Raw genomic sequence first — 17,712 nt, 5'->3', positions numbered from 1 at the left:
CAAAATGCATTATTTGAGATGACGGACATTTTCTTCACCCAATCACACATTCGATCTCCTGGGCGTGCCCCAGAGTACCCACCTCCGTGGTCCCGGCGGAGGGCTCGGCCCTAATTGGCAGTTCAGTATCCTACGAAAGCCTAGAAATTCGAACCTAGGGGCTGAACCCTGCTCGCAGACCAACCAGGAAGAGGTGACGTATTGGTCCCGCCCCCGTGTACTCCTTTGAGCGAGTCCGCAGCTCAGGGGCGGGGGAAAGATGAAGAGGAACGCTAATGGGAAGACGGCGCGGGGAGCTTCCGCCTGGTGATTGGTCGAATAAGGTAAACAGAGGGCGGGGCGGGGCGGGCCAGCGCCGGGGTGGCCCCCGGGAGGGGGTGGAGAGTGCGCTGCAGGCGGCGGCGGCGGCCGGGGAGGCCGGGGAGGCCGGGGAGGCCGCGGCGCGGTCACTGCTAGCCGAGCCGAGCCGCGCCGATCGCCATCCGGCCCCGGCTCTCGCGCGCGATCCCGGCCGGCGGCGCGGCCCGGCGGGCCCGGCGGCGCCGCAGCCCATGGAGCTCGAGAACATCGTAGCGAACACGGTGCTACTCAAGGCCCGGGAAGGTGAGGCGGCCGGGCGGGTGGCCGGGCCCCGGTGCAGGGAGCGTGGGTGCGCGGCGTCTGAGCTCCGCGGGGCGACCCAGCCTTCGGATCCCCTAGGCCCGCTGGCTCTACGCCCTACACCTCGCCCAGACACACGAGCCTTTCCGGCCGGTCGTCTTGCTCCTCCGCACCTGCCCCCGGGATTCGGGGCCCAGGAAGGGGCGGGGGTCAGGCTGCCGCCCTCGCGGCGGGGGGTGGTGAAGGAGTGAAAGAAGGAGAGACGGAGAGGGAAGGGTGGGACCGGGGCCCCAGGAGAGCCTCGCCGAGGCCTCTTCCAGGTGAGATGTGTAAAGATGCCCCACGTGCTATGGGCCCAGACCCCAGCACCTAGCTTAATCCCGCACAAAGTTGGTGTTAGGTAAAGGCTGGAGAATGAATTAACGGAGCCTCTGCGTAACACAGCCAACCAGACTTGGGGAAACTCCTGGTCACAAATGGTACCTGTAGAACTGCCACTTGCTCCGTGCCTCAGGACACTGAGGGCAGAGGTGAATGGATATTTGCCCTCAGGGAGCCCATGGTCTAGTGGGGCTATCGGACACAGAAAGAAGTGGGAGCAGTGCATGCTGCGCTGTCAGTATTCTAAGTGCAAAGGCCTGGCTGGGGAAACCAGTCTGGTGGACCGAGTGTGTGTGTACCTCCTCGTCGCTCCCACCCCAGATATTACCAGGCTCTGTGTAGGTCCTGGGAGACGCAGAAGGACCAGACCTGGTCCTTACTGCCTTGTGGTCAGTCTGCTCCCACCTGCCACACCCCACCTCAGTAACATCACTGACCACCCACTCTGCCCCACCTTGTCCAGGGTGCTGGGGAAGCAGCAGTAAACAAGACGCTTCTTTTTGGAACTCCAGGGCAGGGAGAGAGATTACGATGTTTTCCCACCCTTTGCTGGACTTCCAGGCTTAAGAAGTCATCTGCTTCACCTTTCTGCCCCATTTTACATGTGGGAAGCTGAGGCTCAAACCCGGGACTAGCATGAGGTCACACAGCAGGATTGTGATTGACTCAGACCTAAGACACAGGATGCCTATTCTACAAGAAGCCCAGAGGAACCTCCAGCTGGGCACCACAGAATTACCCCCTGTCCACCCAGTGCTGTGGTGAGATGCTGCCCAGAAACGGCATGGCAGGCTGGGTCCTCAAGTGCCTGGGGAGTCTGTTTTATCCCCTGTCCCTTATCGAGCCCATGGGCTAGGCCTTCCTCCCAGCCTCTGGGGGCATCTGCCGATTCTGTTCTGCCTCGTCATCCAACCAGCCAGGGAGGAGGGGTGGGGAGGGCCAAAACAGGCCTTCTCTAGGGCTATAGCCAGTCAAGGCCTCAGGCCTGCTGATGGCACTGCCTGGCCAGAGAGTATGGGTACCATTGGACAAGCTTTGTCAGGCTGTGGGCAAGGGAAAGGGTGGTATGGCCAGACTGGGGACTGGTACCTCCACTAGAGAACCCTTACCACAACCTGGCTCTGCTCCTCCCACCTGCATAGATTTTTTTTTTTTTTTTTTTTTTTTTTTTTGAGATGAAGTCTTACTCTGTAGCCCAGGCTGGTGCAATCTCGGCTCACTGCAACCTCCGCCTCCCGGGTTCAAGTGATCCTCCTGCCTCGGCCTCCCAAGTCCCTGGGACTACAGGTGTGTGCCACCATACCCAGCTAATTTTTGTGTTTTTAGTAGAGATGGGGTTTCACCATGTTGGCCAGGCTGGTCTCGAACGCCTGACCTCAAGTGATCCTCCCACCTTTGGCCCTGCAAAGTGCTGGGATTACAGGTGTGAGCCATTGTGTCTGGCCTACCTGCATGGCTTTAAACATGTCTCTTCTCTCTCCACTTCAGTACCCCTTTTTGTGGAACGGTTGGCTGTGGGACATAAAGATTAAAGGAAATCCTGATTGTCATTGAGTCCTGAGCCCAGACCCCTGGATGGACTGCATAAGAACCAACTCATGAACTGGCTTTTCATGAGCTTCGGGCTAGGGCCCTTGACAGCTTCCCAAGTGATCTGAGGCCCCAAGTGGTTTGGGAACCCTTGGTATGTGTGTAGAGTTGGCACGTAATAGATGCCAGCCGTGTTTGGGGTGGGAAAGGAGCTTGGGTTGTGGCCATAGGGAGCTGGGTACGGGACCTGTCAGTGTTACCTCTGGGCTTGGAGATCTTGGGTGAATTGATTCCTCACCTTGGAACCTCAGTTTTCTTACGATATTGGGCCTTCTCTGGAAGAGTTGCTGTGAGGATGGAGTGGAATGTTGGGGCTTGAGCCTTCCCTCCGTACCCCTTCTCTTCCCAGGCACTCAGAGGCATGGGGAAGGGGCCCAGGGACACTGAAAGGGGACAGAGAGGGTGGGGAGGAGCCCCACTGACTGGGCCACCCAGGACAGGATATTTGCATGTGACTCTTTGCTGCTGCCTTGATGTGGCTGGGAGGCAGGGAGGAGGAAGTAACTGAGGGTGGGAGGCTGGCGGATGGAGGGTAGGGTGAGGGACCTGTGGGGGTGGGGGAGGAGTTCCCCTTCTGGGAAGGCCTTGCCCTGGGTTGAGGGGTGGGGGTCTGTTGCTCGCTCACTGCTCACGGTGAAGCAATGACTGCTGGGCATTCTCTCAGCAGGCTGCTGGAGGCCTCTAGCAGGTTTCTCAATGGGCCCCTGCAATACTTCCTCCTCTAAGGAGCTTATGTCAGGGAGTCATCGAGGGACCTAGCTTTGCCCCCTCCCTAGAAGGCAACTTCTGCCCTTGCACCACCTGCCCTCACCCAGGCCAGCTAGATACAGGACTGGAAAACCAGAGGGGAAACTGAAGCCCAGCATGAGAAAGTGGTTGTCTAAGGTTGCCACGGAATCGTTGGAGCTGGGGCTTACCTCTTGACTCAGCCCTACTCGATGTGGACAGTGTCTCCTATTCACCACATAACACACATGGAGAAACTGAGGTTCACAGATAGCAAGTGATGGGCTTACGGCGTGAATCAGAAATTCAGACCCTGGCCGGGCGCAGTGGCTCACACCTGTGATCCTAACATTTTGGGAGGTCGAGGTGGGTGGATCACCTGAGATCAGGAGTTCAAGACCAGCCTGGCCATCATGGAGAAACCCCATCTTTAAAATTAAAAAAAAAAGAGAAAGAAAGAAATTCAGACCCAGCTCTGGGAAGCTCAGGTCCCTTCCCTCCTAAACCTGGTGGCCCATGGGCCACACACATTTGGCTCCCTCTCTGACACATTTTATTTATTTGGCTGTAGTGAGGTTTTTTTGTTTGTTTGTTTGTTTGTTTTGAGACAGAGTCTTACCCTGTCACCAGGCTGGACTGCAGTGGTGTGATCTTGGCTAACTGCAACCTCTGCCTCCTGGGTTCAAGCAATTCTCCTGCCTCAGCCTCCCAAGTAGCTGGGACTACAGGCGTGAGCCACCACACTGGCTAATTTTTGCATTTTTAGTAGAGATGGGGTTTCACCATATTGGCTAGGCTGGTCTTGAACTCCTGACATCATGATTCACTTGCCTTGGCCTCCCAAAGTGCTGGGATTACAGGCATGAGCCACTATGCCTGGCTTTTTTTTTTTTTTTTTTTGAGACAGAGTTTCATTCTTGTTGCCCAGGCTGGAGTGCAATGGTGTACATTCAGCTCACTGCAAGCTCCACCTCCCAAGTTCAAGCAATTCTCCTGCCTTTGCCTTCTGAGTAGCCGGGATTACACACATGCGCCACCACGCCTGGCTAATTTTGTATTTTTAGTAGAGATGGGGTTTCTCCATATTGGTCAGGCTGGTCTTGAACTCCCAATCTCAGGTGATTCGCCTGCCTCAGCCTCCCAAAGTGCTGGGAATACAGGTGTGAGCCACTGTGCCTGGCCCTATTTTTTTTTTTTTTAATAAAATGGGGGCCAATATTTTATGTAAGAGTGAATTTCTAGCTGCTTTTGAAAAATCCGAAGAGCTGGCCACATTGAGCCAGAAACCCACCTAGCAGCAGTCAGGCAATCTGCTGGAGTTGTGCTCCAGCTGCCGGTTAAAGGGGCCTTCTCTGTTCCTGGTCATCTCGCATCTGGCCCACGTTTCCCACACCTGTTGGGCTCTGCAGGCAATTGAGCTGCCATGGCCTCAGCCGCTGCAGATGGGGGGGTCTTCGAGGTCAAGCGAGGCAAGCAAGGGGCCGGGTAAACCCCTGTGTGCAGGGGAAGGAAAGTCCTGAGTGTCTCCCCTCGCCCCTGCCTTGCTTGAGCATCTGATAGCCATGACGTGGAGCCTGGCGATAGAGGTCTGGGGGCCCCCTTGTTCCAGGCTGCCCTGCGCATCTCTCAGGCTTGCCCCGCTGTCCTAGAATCTTTCCTTCCTGGGCCTTCTGCAGTTCCCACCACTGTGATGCCTTTTTCTCCTTTCTTAACCGGGAGAACGCCTACCTGGTGGGAGGCAACTGAGGCTGGACCCATTGTCGGAGCTATCTCCTCCCCCAGCAACCTCATTGCTCCTCTTGGCTCTCCCAGCTGGGGAGCCTGCAGCAGGAGAACCACGTGTGTCCTGGAACGCGGCAAGAGCATGCTGGAACGTGCTTGGGAAGGCCCAAGGTGCAGCCCAGAGCGGGCTCTGCCTTGGTTGGGCCCTAGAGGCCCTGAATCTCGCTGAGGACCCAGAGGCAGTCCTGGGGCAGTGGGACTTGAGACCCAGTACCTGATTGCTCCCACAGGTGGCGGTGGGAATCGCAAAGGCAAAAGCAAGAAATGGCGGCAGATGCTCCAGTTCCCCCACATCAGCCAGTGTGAAGAGCTGCGGCTCAGCCTCGGTGAGGCCTGGGCAGAGGCTGGGGATGCTGAGGCGAGGGGCTTTGCTGGGGCCGGGGGAGCCTCCCCTGAGACCTTGCCTTGGGGCAGAGGGGCAGCCTTGGTGGCTCCAGTGAGCAGGAGGATGGGGCTGCACCATTGAACCTAGTGTCAGTTCCCAGGCTTGGGATGGTGGAGAGCAGACAACAAACAGGGTCACGCTGCTGGAGGTGGTTGAAGTGGTGTCAGGAATAGGGCAGGGGCAGATTGGGGCAGATGAGTCCGCTTTGGAAAGGAGAGCCAGCTAGGGTGAGCAGCACCCACAGGACAGAGGGAGTGGCAGCTAAGCCAGCCCACAGACTGACTGCCTTGGGAGCCCCAGGCCGGGTCTTAGCCTCCCAGGCCCAGCCTTGAGTGGTGCCCAGCAAAGCCTTGGTCAGAAGCCCTCAGCCTGGGCAGTGTGACAGGGTTACTCCTGGGAGGAGACAGAAGGGCCCAGGACCCCAGTTCCTGCCGATCTTGGCCAAGGCCCCAGGTCTGAGCAGCACCTAAGGTTGCTGAGACCCACCAGTGGCCTGCACGTGGGCAGAGCGCACCCGGGCCGCTTCCACCTCCTGGGAAGGAGGCCCAGCTGAGAGCTTGCCGGAAGCCACAGCTTCCTCTCGCACTTTCGCCAGGCAGGCAGCAGGTGTGGGCCTGGCCTGGGCTGGGCTGGGCCGGAACCTCACAGACCGCACCCAGCCCCAGTACTGTGACATACGCAAGTCGTGTAAACCAGGAGACAACGCGGGGAGGTGGGTGGAGGCCTGGGCTCTGGAGCCAGACCCCTGGCTGTGTGACATCGAGCTAGTCAGTTAGCTTCTCTGGGCCTCACAGCCCCAACATAGCTGTGCCTACCTCAGGGTTGCGGTGAGGCTTCCGAAGAAGATCACGGCTGCCACACTGCAGAGCTGGAAGCTGTTGTGGGGGCCCAGGGCCTGGTGGTATGGGCGGGAGTGCCCCATCCACGGGCTCTGGGGCTGTGGACCCAGCAGCTCCCATCTCTGCCCACAGAGCGTGACTACCACAGCCTGTGCGAGCGGCAGCCCATCGGGCGCCTGCTGTTTCGAGAGTTCTGTGCCACGAGGCCGGAGCTGAGCCGCTGCATCGCCTTCCTGGATGGGGTGGTGAGTGCAGCCCAGCCCCACGCAGCCCCACGGGTGGTCGAGGTCTCAGCCTCACGTGCCTTTCCTCCCCGCACCTGCTGCTTGCTCTGCCCAGACCTCCAGCTTCTCTGCTTTCCACCCTGCAGGCCGAGTATGAAGTGACCCCGGATGAGAAGCGGAAAGCATGTGGGCGGCGGCTAATGCAGAATTTTCTGAGCCACACGGTGAGTGAGCAGTGATGGAGAGATGACGGCAGCCACTAGAGCCCAGTGACAGGGAGAGGAGTGACCACAGCCTGGGCAGAGACTGCCCTGGAGCTGCTCCAGGCAGCACGGCGGGCATGCGGCCCAGGGTATGGGCTGGGCTCTGGCCAGGCGGCCTCCCAGTGGCTCTGCTGCGCTCTGCCTCGTGGGTGGGGAGCAGGAAGGAGTTCAGCAACCAGGCTGGCTGGCACACCCCCGGCCTGCAGCCTGTTACGGCACCGCCTGAGATGCCTGACCCCTCTCCCCTGGGAATGGGCAGCCGTCCAAGGGAACCCCTGCACTGACCTCTCTGGGGCTTGTTCCCAGGGTCCTGACCTCATCCCTGAGGTCTCCCAGGAGCTGGTGACGAACTGCGCCCAGCGACTGGAGCAGGGGCCCTGCAAAGACCTCTTCCAGGAACTCACCCGGTAAGCCTGTCCCTGCCCACCAGGGACCAGAGGAGGGGGCTTCCGTGGGCCAGGAAGGTTGTGAACAGCTCAGTGGCTGGTGAGGGAGCTCAGCTGCCCAGCTCTGGTCTTGTCCCTGCTGTGTGACCTGGGCAGGCTGCCTCCCCTCTCAGTAGCACCCACAGCTTCAGCACAGGCTGTGTGACTCCCAGCTCAGGGGTTAGCAGGAGGACTGGCTGACGATGCCTGTGGGCTGAGCCTGTACAGAAAGCGAGGCCTGGCCCAACAAGTCGAGAGCCTGAGGTGTTGGGGGCTGGCGGGTGAGCTGGGCCTGCCTTCCCTCCACAGGCTGACCCACGAGTACCTGAGCGTGGCCCCATTTGCCGACTACCTCGACAGCATCTACTTCAACCGTTTCCTGCAGTGGAAGTGGCTGGAAAGGTGAGCTCCTGGAGGCTGGGCCGGGGACAGGCCAGGTCGCTGGGGCGCTTCATAGGCCTTGGGCTCTCCTGCTCAGCCAGCGTTTGCTTCCCCACCCCATGCCACAGGCAGCCAGTGACCAAAAACACCTTCAGGCAGTACCGAGTCCTGGGCAAAGGTGGCTTTGGGGAGGTGAGTGGCCAGGAAGAGTGAACAGGGTGGGTACGTTGGGCCCTGGACCAGCCCCTGGACGCCCAGCCAGGGTGCAGCTGTCCCTCATTTGCCCCTGTCTGCCTGGCCACAGGTGTGCGCCTGCCAGGTGCGGGCCACAGGCAAGATGTACGCCTGCAAGAAGCTAGAGAAAAAGCGGATCAAGAAGCGGAAAGGGGAGGCCATGGCGCTGAACGAGAAGCAGATCCTGGAGAAAGTGAACAGTAGGTTTGTAGTAAGTACAGAAGGAGACTCTCCCTTCCCCTTGGCCACGCTGGTGCACTGGCCTTCCCCACCCCCCAGGCCCCACCCTCCCACACGGGATGCCGGGAAGGGCGGGGTTGGGGGTGTTGATGCCAGGCTTGGGAAGCAGGCTGGGCCCAAGGAGTGGCACCAAGAAGGCTTTTTTGGGCGGCCCTGCCACCGAGCACCCCGCAGCTCCTGCCTGAGGGCTTGGGTCCCCTCGGCCACAGGTGAGCTTGGCCTATGCCTATGAGACCAAGGACGCGCTGTGCCTAGTGCTGACGCTGATGAATGGAGGTGACCTCAAGTTCCACATCTACCACATGGGCCATGCTGGCTTCTCCGAAGCACGGGCTGTCTTCTACACCGCCGAGATCTGCTGCGGCCTGGAGGACCTGCACCGGGAGCGCATCGTGTACAGGTGGGGAGGGCTCGGCCACCCCGGGGGCTTAGCCCTCCCTGCCAGGGACTACAGTGGCACCTGGATGGAGGTAGCCAAGGCTGCCAATCAGGCCAGACTGCAGAAGGATGTTGGTACGGGGCTGTGGCACCGGCTTAATTACGCATTAGGCCAACTTGAGTGGCCCAGGCCTAGGCTTTGGGCTCTGGGGGACCCGCAGGGGAATCCTGACTTTGTCACACACACCTCCATCCCCCACCGTGTGACCCTGGGCCGGTCCGCTCCCTGCTCCAAACACTGCTTCCTTTTCTAGAAAGCAGAGACTATAATTCATACCTCCTAGGTTGTTGCAGGGGCCCAGTGAGATAAGTACAGAGTGCCTGGCATACGGGCCTGGGTGAGGGAGAACCCTGGCTCTGATTATTGCTGACTTCCTGTGAGCCTCACAACAGGCCGGTCAGGGGACAGAGGAGTAGCCCCATTTGACAGAGAGGAAAGGCAGAGACAGCCACCGATGGGTGAGCAAGGCCACTGGGGAGGCCCCTCGAGGTGGAGCTGCCTTCCACTCGCCTAGAGAGTCCTCTGTGTCCTGGCTGTGTAGATCCTTCCTCTGCTCCCTTGAGTCTGGGCTGTTGCCAGGGAGAGCAGGGCGGTCTGTTGCCCTGGCAGCAAATGAGTCTTGTACCTTGCTCCACACCTGGCCCCAGGAGGCAAGTGAGCTCGGAGGAGCTGGCCCGTCTGACTCCCTGGCAAACTGAGCAGCATCTAACCCTGCTCTTCTCTCTGCACAGGGACCTAAAGCCAGAGAACATCTTGCTGGATGACCACGGTGAGTGGGGGCACCCGGGGTGGGGCGCTGTGGGGTGAGACACAGAGGCCTGGCCTGTTAACGGGTCCCCCTGTTTCTCCACCCACATTCAGGCCACATCCGAATCTCCGACCTGGGACTGGCTGTGCATGTACCCGAGGGCCAGACCATCAAAGGCCGTGTGGGCACCGTGGGCTACATGGGTGAGTCTTCCCTGCCCTGGCTCACTGGCCTCCTGAGTTCCCTCACTGTCCACCCACCCAGCCATACCACTTCTGTTTGGGAGTCTCCTCTCAGAAGGGGTCTCAATAGAAAGGGCCCATCCCAGCGCTCCTCTTCTCGAGGTTAGGAGACCGAGACTCAGCCAGGACCACACACAGTTGTGAAGCCACACCATTCGTTTGCTAGATATTTCCTAAACCTCGCTATGGCTGAGCTTGCAGGTGGTTACTGGGGAATGGAGGAGGGAGATCCAACTTGCTTCCATGGCCCCAGGCCCTGCCCTCCTTGTTCCCCTCTGTGAAGGAAGCCAGTGGAGGGGTCAATGTGAGGCTTCATATTCCACTTGGGAACCAAGAGACAAGGGAGGCAGAGTCCAGGCTCTGCAGGCTCCACCTCTTGCCTTTTGTGTGGCCTTGAACCAGACACTCCACTGCTCCCGGCCTCACTTTGCTCGACTGTAAAACGCTCTTCATACCTGCCTCCCAGGGCTGCCTGGAAGATGAAAAGAGAGAGTACAGGAAAAACTCCCCATGGGGCTGCCCTGGCAGGTAGGAGGTACTCAGAAAATGAGTTTCCTTCTTACTTCTTGCTGATATTAAATCCAGAAGTTGCAAACTGGTAGCCACGTGGGCCCAATTTCGCCTACATTTGTGTTTAAGTCAAATTGTTTTTAGTAAGCCAGATGGTTTCACATGCAAAATAGGATTTCTGACTTCTTGTGTAAAATCTGAAGACCCAGGAACCCTGGACGTAGCCTCTTGCAGGGCCGTATCCACCCCCCTTGATGCTCGCCTCCTGGCTGAGGTCCCCTCCAAGCTGGGACGGTGCCTGCCTGGCCAGCGGGTTTGAGTGGATCCCAGACTTAATGTCCCACTGGCGTTCCTAGGGCCTGGGGGGTCCACTCCCCGCCTCCCGCCCAGTCCTAACTCTCATGCCGCCTGCCCAGCTCCAGAGGTGGTGAAGAACGAACGGTACACGTTCAGCCCTGACTGGTGGGCGCTAGGCTGCCTCCTGTATGAGATGATCGCAGGCCAGTCACCCTTCCAGCAGAGGAAGAAGAAGATCAAGCGGGAGGAGGTGGAGCGGCTGGTGAAGGAGGTGCCCGAGGAGTATTCAGAGCGCTTCTCCCCACAGGCCCGCTCACTGTGCTCCCAGGTACGGCAGCTCTCGGAAGCCCGGCCCACCGAGGCTAGGGTGGACTCAACTGTCCCTCCCTCCCAGCCACTCACCTGCCCGCCTGCCTGCCCTCCTCTCCCCCGCTTTGCCACAGCTCCTCTGCAAGGACCCCGCCGAACGTCTGGGGTGTCGTGGGGGCAGTGCCCGTGAGGTGAAGGAGCATCCCCTCTTTAAGAAGCTGAACTTCAAGCGGCTAGGAGCCGGCATGCTGGAGCCGCCCTTCAAGCCTGATGTGAGTGCCACCCACTCTTGCAGAGGGCAGGGCCTAGCCGGGCTGGGGCTCAGGGGGTCTTGTCATATTGGCCAAGATGCTTCCAGGGCAAGTGGCAGAAAAACCAATCTAGTGGCTTGGCCACAGAAATAAAGATAATTCACAGTAAGGAAAAGCCCCAGGATAGGTCCAGCTTTTGGCAGGCCTGGATGGGGCTCCGGGGCCCTGACAATGCCCTAGGAACCCTCTCTCCCTCCCCGAGCTGTACTGTTGAGTGTGTAGTCTTCATATTGGGGCAGCACTCCCCAGGGTGTGATAGCAGTGCTCCCCAGCAGCTCAGCCGCCACAGTAGACAGCTCCTTTTGCCTTTTCCTCCCTTCCTTCCTCCCTCCCTCCCTTCCTTCCTTCTTAACTTGCCTCCCTCCCTCTCTCTCTCTCTTTCTTCCTTCCCTTTCCCTTCCCCTTCCCCTTTCCCTTTCGCTTTCCCTTTCCTTCTTGATCTTGCTCTGTTACCCAGGCAGCTGGAGTGCAGTGGCGAGATCTTGGCTCACTGCAACCTCTGCCTCCCAGATTCAAGCTATTCTCCTGCCTCAGCCTCCCGGGTTGCTGGGATTACATGTGCACACCCCCACACCCAGATACTTTTTGTATTTTTGGTAGAGACAAGGTTTCACCATGTTGGCCAGGCTGGTGTCCAACTCCTGACCTCAGGTTATCTGCTCGCCTCAGCCTCCCAAAGTGCTGGGATTACAGGTGTGAGCCACCACACCTGGCCTTGCCCAGTAACTTCAAAAGAAATCCTCATGGGGGATAAAGACGTCCTAATGCTGATGCCCATTGCCTCTCATTGCTCAGAGGCCCCTCACTGGCGACATGGGGATCATACGCCCACCTGAACCTGCGCCAGTGGGGGAGCTCAGTTCCCCAGAGGAAAACCACAATGCAGTTGCCAGCAGTGGGAGGGGCTGTTGGGCTGGCCATCCTTGTGTGGGTGGTCACTTCCCCTTATAAAGTCTCACCCATTAACTGAGCATCTCAGTGGGCCAGGCACTCAGCAGGCAAGAGTGTCCTCTAGCTGTCAGAGGCCAGGTGGCAGAAAACCAACCTAAACTCACTTAAGCCCAACATGGAGTGTATTGGTTCATTTGGCCAGAAAGTCCCCAAGTAGGGCCAGCTTCAGAGTTTCCTGCTGTGTGCCAGGATTCTCCAGCTCTTGGCTCGCCTTCAACCTGTTGACTTTCACTCCCCTGAATTAAGCTCCTCGGTATGTGACAGCCACAGGGAAGGAAGGTCCTGATTGGCTAAGATGAGGTCATGTGCTTCCCCCTTCCCATGTCTATGAGGACTTGTCCTGTGATTAACGGTGCACCAGGAACACTGGAGAGGCCCAAAGGTGATGAGCAGGGCAGGCCAGGTTGTTATCTGTCAATGACACACGTGTTTATTGATTCGGCAAATAGCTGCTGAGTGTCCATTTATGCCAGACCCTGGAGATAATGAGGCCCACTGGATCCAATCCTGCCCTTACATTCTAGTGAGAGATACACCCAAATAAACCAGTAAGCCACAAGGAATGCCAGCTAACATTGTGACAAAGAAAACTAAAGCAAGTGGCTGGGCTCGGTGGCTCACATCTGTAATCCCAACACTGGGTGGCTGAGGCAGGCAGATCACCTGAGGCCGGGAGTTTGAAACCAGCCTGACCAACATGGAGAAACCAACTAAAAATACAAAATTAGCTGGGTGTGGTGGCACATACCTATAGTCCCAGCTACTCGGGAGGCTGAGGCAGGAGAATCGCTTGAACCCGGGAGGCAGAGGTTGTGGTGAGCCAAGATCATGCCATTGCACTCCAGTCTGGGCAACAGGAGCAAAACTCTATCTCAAAAAAAAGAAAAAGAAACGAAAAGAAAACTAAAGCAAGCTATGAAGATGGTAGAGAATGATGGTGGGGGGAGTGTTTTTAGACACGGTGGTCTCTGGGGAGCTGATGATAGTACAGAAGCATAAAATACGTGAAGCGGAGAGCCTTGCCAAGATTTGGGGTGTGAGCATTCTAGACAGAAGGAACAGCCAGGCATTGCGGTCCTGAGGCAGGGGCCAGCCCCATGTGGCTGAGCGAGCCTGTGCGGGCAAAGAGGAGTGTGGGCAGGTTCTCAGTGAGATGGGACCATTGGGGGACCCTGGGCAGGAAGGTGAGGTTTGGGGAGTGGGCCAGATTGGGTGTGAGTGGAAGTGGGGAGGCCAGCGAGGGGGCTGCTGCCCCGAGTGACTGCCTCACATGGGCTTCACTGGAACCACAAAGGTGGGCGCTGTCAGAGGTACTTGAACTAAGAGAGCCTGACTTTCATCAGCTCACCCCTGAGGCTGGCAGTGCCACTCAGTCTATTCCTATCTCTGTGCACATCATCTCATTTAACCTTGAAGTAGCCACACTTTCTCTGGATCTTCCATTCAAAGTTGGAGATAAACTCAGTGCCCTGGAGTTTAACTTTTTAGAAGTAGATGAAAAACAAGCTCGATGATATTTTTTAAATAGCTTTATTGAGATTTAATTTATATACCATACAGTTCACCCTTTTAAAATGTGCAGTTCACTTGGGCGCAGTGGCTCATGCCTGTAATTCTAGAACTTTTTGGGAGGCTGGGGTGGGTGGATCACCTGAGGTCAGGAGTTCAAGACCAGCCTCACCAACATGGTGAAACTCCATCTCTACTAAAAATACAAAATTATCCAGGCATGGTGGCAGGCACTTGTAATCCCAGCTACTCGGGAGGCTGGGACGGAAGAATCACTTGAACCCGGGAGACGGAGGTTGCAGTGAGCCGAGATCACACCATTGCACTCCAGCCTGGGCAACAAGAGCAAAACTCTGTCTCCAAAAAAAAAAAAAAAAATGTATAATTCAGTTGGGTACGGTGACTCGTGCCTGTAATCTTAGCACTTTGGGAGGCTGAGGTGGGTGGATCACAAGTTCAAGACCAACCTAACCAACATGGTGAAACCCCATCTTTTCTAAAAATACAAAAAAAAAATTAGCCAGACGTGGTGGCATGCACCTGTAATCCCAGCTACTCAGGAGGCTGAGGCAGGAGAATCGCTTGAACCTGGGAGGTAGAGGTTTCAGTGAGCTGAGATCACGCCACTGCACTCCAGCCTGGGCAACAGAGCAAGACTCTGTTTCAAAAAGAAAAAAAACGACAATTCAATGGCTTTTTAGTTATGCAGTCATCACTACAATAAATTTTCGAATATTTTCATGATGTGCCTCACCCTGCAAAAAAAGCTCATATCCTTAGCAGTCATTCTGCATGCTTCCCTCCTGCTGCTCCTGGCAATCACTAGTCTACTGTCTGTCTGTCTCTATTTGCCTCTCCTGGACGTGTTGTAGCTATGGAATCACACAGTATGTGATCCTCTATGGCTGGCTTATTTCACTTAGCATAGTATCTTCAAGGTTCATCCATGTTGCAGCATAGATCAGTGCTTCGTTCTTTTTTTTTTTTTTTTTTTTTTTTAGCAGCCTTTAGTCTTCATGCTTCATTCTTTTTAAAGCTGAGTAGTATTCCATGGCATGGATAGACCACATTTTACTTGTCTGTTCGTCAGTTGGTAGACCTTAGGATTGTTCCCACTTTTCGGCTGTTATTGCTGCTATGAACATTTGGGTACAAGTTTTTGTGTGGGAAGATGCTGTCATTTCTCTTACTCTGTACCTAGGAGTAGAATTACCAGGTCATCAGGCAACTATGTTTAACCTTTGCGGGAACTGCCAGACTGTTTTCCAAAGCAGCTATACCATTTTACATGATGATATTTTAATTGACATCTAATTGAAGGATTTAGAAAACAACGTTAAGATAAAAAAAAGGTGGTGGCCTCCTGGAGCTGAGGTGGGCTCCCAGTGTGGGGCTGGGGAGGTGAGGTGGTGGGAGACTGCCAGTCCTCTTATTGGCTGGGCGAGAAGACAGAGCAAGTCCCAGGTCATTGTAGGGCAGGGAACCAGGGAATCACCAGTTCCAGGCTCTGCGTGGCAGTGCCCAGCCAAGGGGCCAGCTGAGATTCAGACCACACTCCCCACCCCAGCTGCACACCCAGGTTGCTGTGGGGAGGCAAAGGAGGTGCCTGGCATTGGCCTTCACACAGCCTCACCGTCACTGAGCAGTGAGGAATCATGTACTCAGTTCACAGAGGGGAAAACTGGGCTTTGGGGAGAAGGAAGTGCGTGGGGAACCTGGTTTCTGACTCCAAATTAGAGAGTTGCTGGTGTTGGGGCAGCACCAGGCCAAGATCTGAGTCAGAATCAGGGCTGAGCTGACTTCGTGTGTGTGTGTGTGTGTGTGTGTGTGTGTGTGTGTGTGTGTGTGTGTCAGAGGGCAGCACCAGGCCAAGACCTGAGTCAGAATCGTGTGTGTGTGTGTGTGTGTGTGTGTGTGTGTGTGTCAGGGCAGCACCAGGCCAAGACCTGAGTCAGAATCGTGTGTGTGTGTGTGTGTGTGTGTGTGTGTGTGTGTGTGTGTTTCTTATCTGACCGCTGCCTCTCTCCTCCCAGCCCCAGGCCATTTACTGCAAGGATGTTCTGGACATTGAGCAGTTCTCCACCGTCAAGGGCGTGGAGCTGGAGCCCACTGACCAGGACTTCTACCAGAAGTTTGCCACAGGCAGCGTGCCTATCCCCTGGCAGAACGAGGTGGGGGCCTGCCCTGCTGGTGGGGTGGGCTCTAGGAGGCTGCCCTGGGGACAGCTCTCACAGCTGCCTGCTCCTCAGCAGATGGTGGAGACGGAGTGCTTCCAGGAACTGAATGTCTTCGGGCTGGATGGCTCAGTTCCCCCAGACCTGGACTGGAAGGGCCAGCCACCTGCACCCCCTAAAAAGGGACTGCTGCAGAGACTCTTCAGTCGCCAAGTAAGCCCTGGCAGTGGCCTACCTGGGGCCCCCAGCCTGGCTCCAGGGGACGGTGGGTGAGAGGCAGAGCCGGTGCCCGCATACGCTGGGAGTGGGCAGCCTCCAGCCCTGTTGCGGTGCCCCGGGTCTCTGGCCTCATCACCTGTCCCCGACCCCTGGCTGGGCTCATGGCCTCTTTTCTCTTTCCAGAGGTGAGCAGTGTGGGCTCCCCGTGGGTTGGCCTTGCTGCCTGGCCTCGGGGAGCCACGGGCAGCCCTTCCATGGCAGAGGCAAGATGTGGGAGAAAGAAGTCTGGTGCCCACCCCACTCCCCTTGCCCACTGCTTCGGTTCCCTGCACCCTGCCCCCTTCGAGCTGCCAGCTTTGCTTAGCTTGTCTCCCCATGCCCTGTCTCTGCCAGCCCCAGGGGAGAGGGCTGGGCAGAGGCCTTGCCCTGGCAGACCATGGGATCTACCCAGCCCCCTTACTTGTCTGTTGCCAGCAGCCTCTGCTATGGCGCCCACCCACTTGTGGCCTGAGCTGCTGCTCCAGGCTCCTTGTGGGGCGCCCCTTCCCCAGAGTGCACCCTCAGGCAGCTCCTGGCCTGCCCCGGTGAGGTCGGCCCCATGTGACATCCCTGGTGGTTAATAGCAACCACTCTGCCTCTCTCCCTCCCTCCGTGTCTTCCCCGTCCCTGCAGGATTGCTGTGGAAACTGCAGCGACAGTGAGGAAGAGCTCCCCACCCGCCTCTAGCCCCGAGCCTGAGGCCCCCACCGGCAGCTGGCGGTAGCAGCTTCTCCAAGCGCTGTTCACAGTTTTGCACAGTGGTCTTCCCCATTGTCCACTCAAGTCGTGGCCGGGGGAACACAGATGGAACTGTCCCCAGTGTCATCCGCCCGTCAGCCCCTGGCCTGGCTGAGGGTGGCGAGGCCTGAGCTGTCCCTGGGACAAAGGTGCATCCCTCCGGCTCTTCTCCATGGAGCTCGGGGCTTTCTGTATGTATGTATTTGTACGAATGTATATAGCGACCCGAGCGTTCTCAATTCCCACCGCAGACCTGGCGCCCCCGCCTTGGCTCCTGGGGACAGCCAGCCCTGGCTGGGAGAGTGGGAGCTGGCAGAGGAGCCACTGCCAAACTCAAGGCTCCTCCGGCCCAGTTTGGACGGCTGAGGGTGGTCACAGCCCTGAGCCCTCAGCATTGTGCTGGGCCGCGCCCCTGCGCCTCCCCAGCCTCTGAGTAAGACTCATGCCTGCCCCTGCTGCCCTGGGCCCAGGCTGCTACCCTGTGGGGCCCAAAGCTGTCCCTTCTCAGTGCTTGTAAGTGCTGGATCTGGGGCCTCTGTATCCCCTAGGCCTGTGCCAAAGTGGCCAGAGATTGGGCTGGCTGTGAGACCCATCAGTCCACTGCCCCAGCCGGCCCAGATAGGTCTGCCTCTGCCTTCCAGCTCCCAGGGCCTGGTCCCTGATGCCGGGCCCTGTCCTGAAGACACCTCTTTCAGAAATGCCCGAGCCGAGCCCCTAGGAGGGGGTGGGGCATCCCTGGACAACCCTCAAACATTCCGGACTCCCCTCATAACAATAGACATATGTGCCCAGCAATAATCTGCCCCTTCCTGTGTGCGCCTGTGGGGTGTGTGTGTGTGTGTGTGTGTGTGTGTGTGTACCTGTGTGGGTGAAGGGGATAGGGTGAGGCTGCGCCTGTGCCCCAGGCCCCAACCCTGGCCCTTCCCAGACTGTGATGGCCATCCCGGTCCCAGTGTTAGGGTAGCATGGGATTATAGGGCCCTGTGTTTTCCATATTTAAAGCCAATTTTTATTACTCATTTTCTCCAGTGTAAGCTGCCACGTGTCTCTGTGTGAATACAGTCCGAGCACAAACCAGGCCAGCCGCCCCTGCCTGCCTCTTTCTTGCTTCCAGTGCTCCAGGGGTCTTCCTGCTCCCCTGGCCCAGTTGGAAGCG

General features: G+C 57.4%; 1 protein-coding gene across 4 annotated transcripts; it reads left to right on the top strand.

Moving 5' to 3' along the window:
* The first annotated feature begins 379 nt into the window (after nucleotides 1-379).
* GRK6 (G protein-coupled receptor kinase 6) lies at nucleotides 380-17,354 on the top strand. 4 transcript variants are annotated; one of them, XM_074390520.1, is made up of 17 exons: nucleotides 386-603; nucleotides 5,310-5,405; nucleotides 6,436-6,548; nucleotides 6,674-6,751; nucleotides 7,097-7,197; nucleotides 7,525-7,617; nucleotides 7,725-7,788; nucleotides 7,901-8,041; nucleotides 8,280-8,470; nucleotides 9,241-9,278; nucleotides 9,371-9,460; nucleotides 10,426-10,634; nucleotides 10,750-10,887; nucleotides 15,420-15,557; nucleotides 15,639-15,773; nucleotides 15,963-15,964; nucleotides 16,452-17,354. In XM_074390520.1, the coding sequence occupies exons 1-17, from the start codon at nucleotides 552-554 to the stop codon at nucleotides 16,540-16,542; spliced, it is 1,770 nt and encodes a 589-aa protein (XP_074246621.1). In that variant the 5' UTR covers nucleotides 386-551; the 3' UTR covers nucleotides 16,543-17,354. The 4 variants fall into 4 exon arrangements, with proteins under 4 accessions (XP_039316570.2, XP_039316571.2, XP_074246621.1 ...); XM_039460636.2 differs by lacking the exon at nucleotides 15,963-15,964 and having other exon boundaries at nucleotides 380-603; XM_039460637.2 differs by lacking the exon at nucleotides 16,452-17,354 and having other exon boundaries at nucleotides 380-603; nucleotides 15,963-16,445.
* The last annotated feature ends 358 nt before the right edge of the window (nucleotides 17,355-17,712 follow it).

Source organism: Saimiri boliviensis, chromosome 20 (genome assembly GCF_048565385.1).
Source record: "Saimiri boliviensis isolate mSaiBol1 chromosome 20, mSaiBol1.pri, whole genome shotgun sequence".
Lineage (NCBI taxonomy): Eukaryota > Metazoa > Chordata > Mammalia > Primates > Cebidae > Saimiri > Saimiri boliviensis.
Note: the sequence above shows the minus strand (reverse complement) of the source record. Positions and strands in the feature narration are given on the sequence as shown.

Excerpts from the sequence above, each read along its gene's own strand:
- GRK6 (XM_074390520.1), top strand. The coding sequence starts at position 552 with ATGGAGCTCGAGAACATCGTAGCGAACACGGTGCTACTCAAGGCCCGG. Across the intron at positions 7,789-7,900 it reads GCAAAGGTGGCTTTGGGGAG|GTGTGCGCCTGCCAGGTGCG; the intron begins GTGAGTGGCCAG and ends GCCTGGCCACAG. Across the intron at positions 10,635-10,749 it reads CCCGCTCACTGTGCTCCCAG|CTCCTCTGCAAGGACCCCGC; the intron begins GTACGGCAGCTC and ends GCTTTGCCACAG.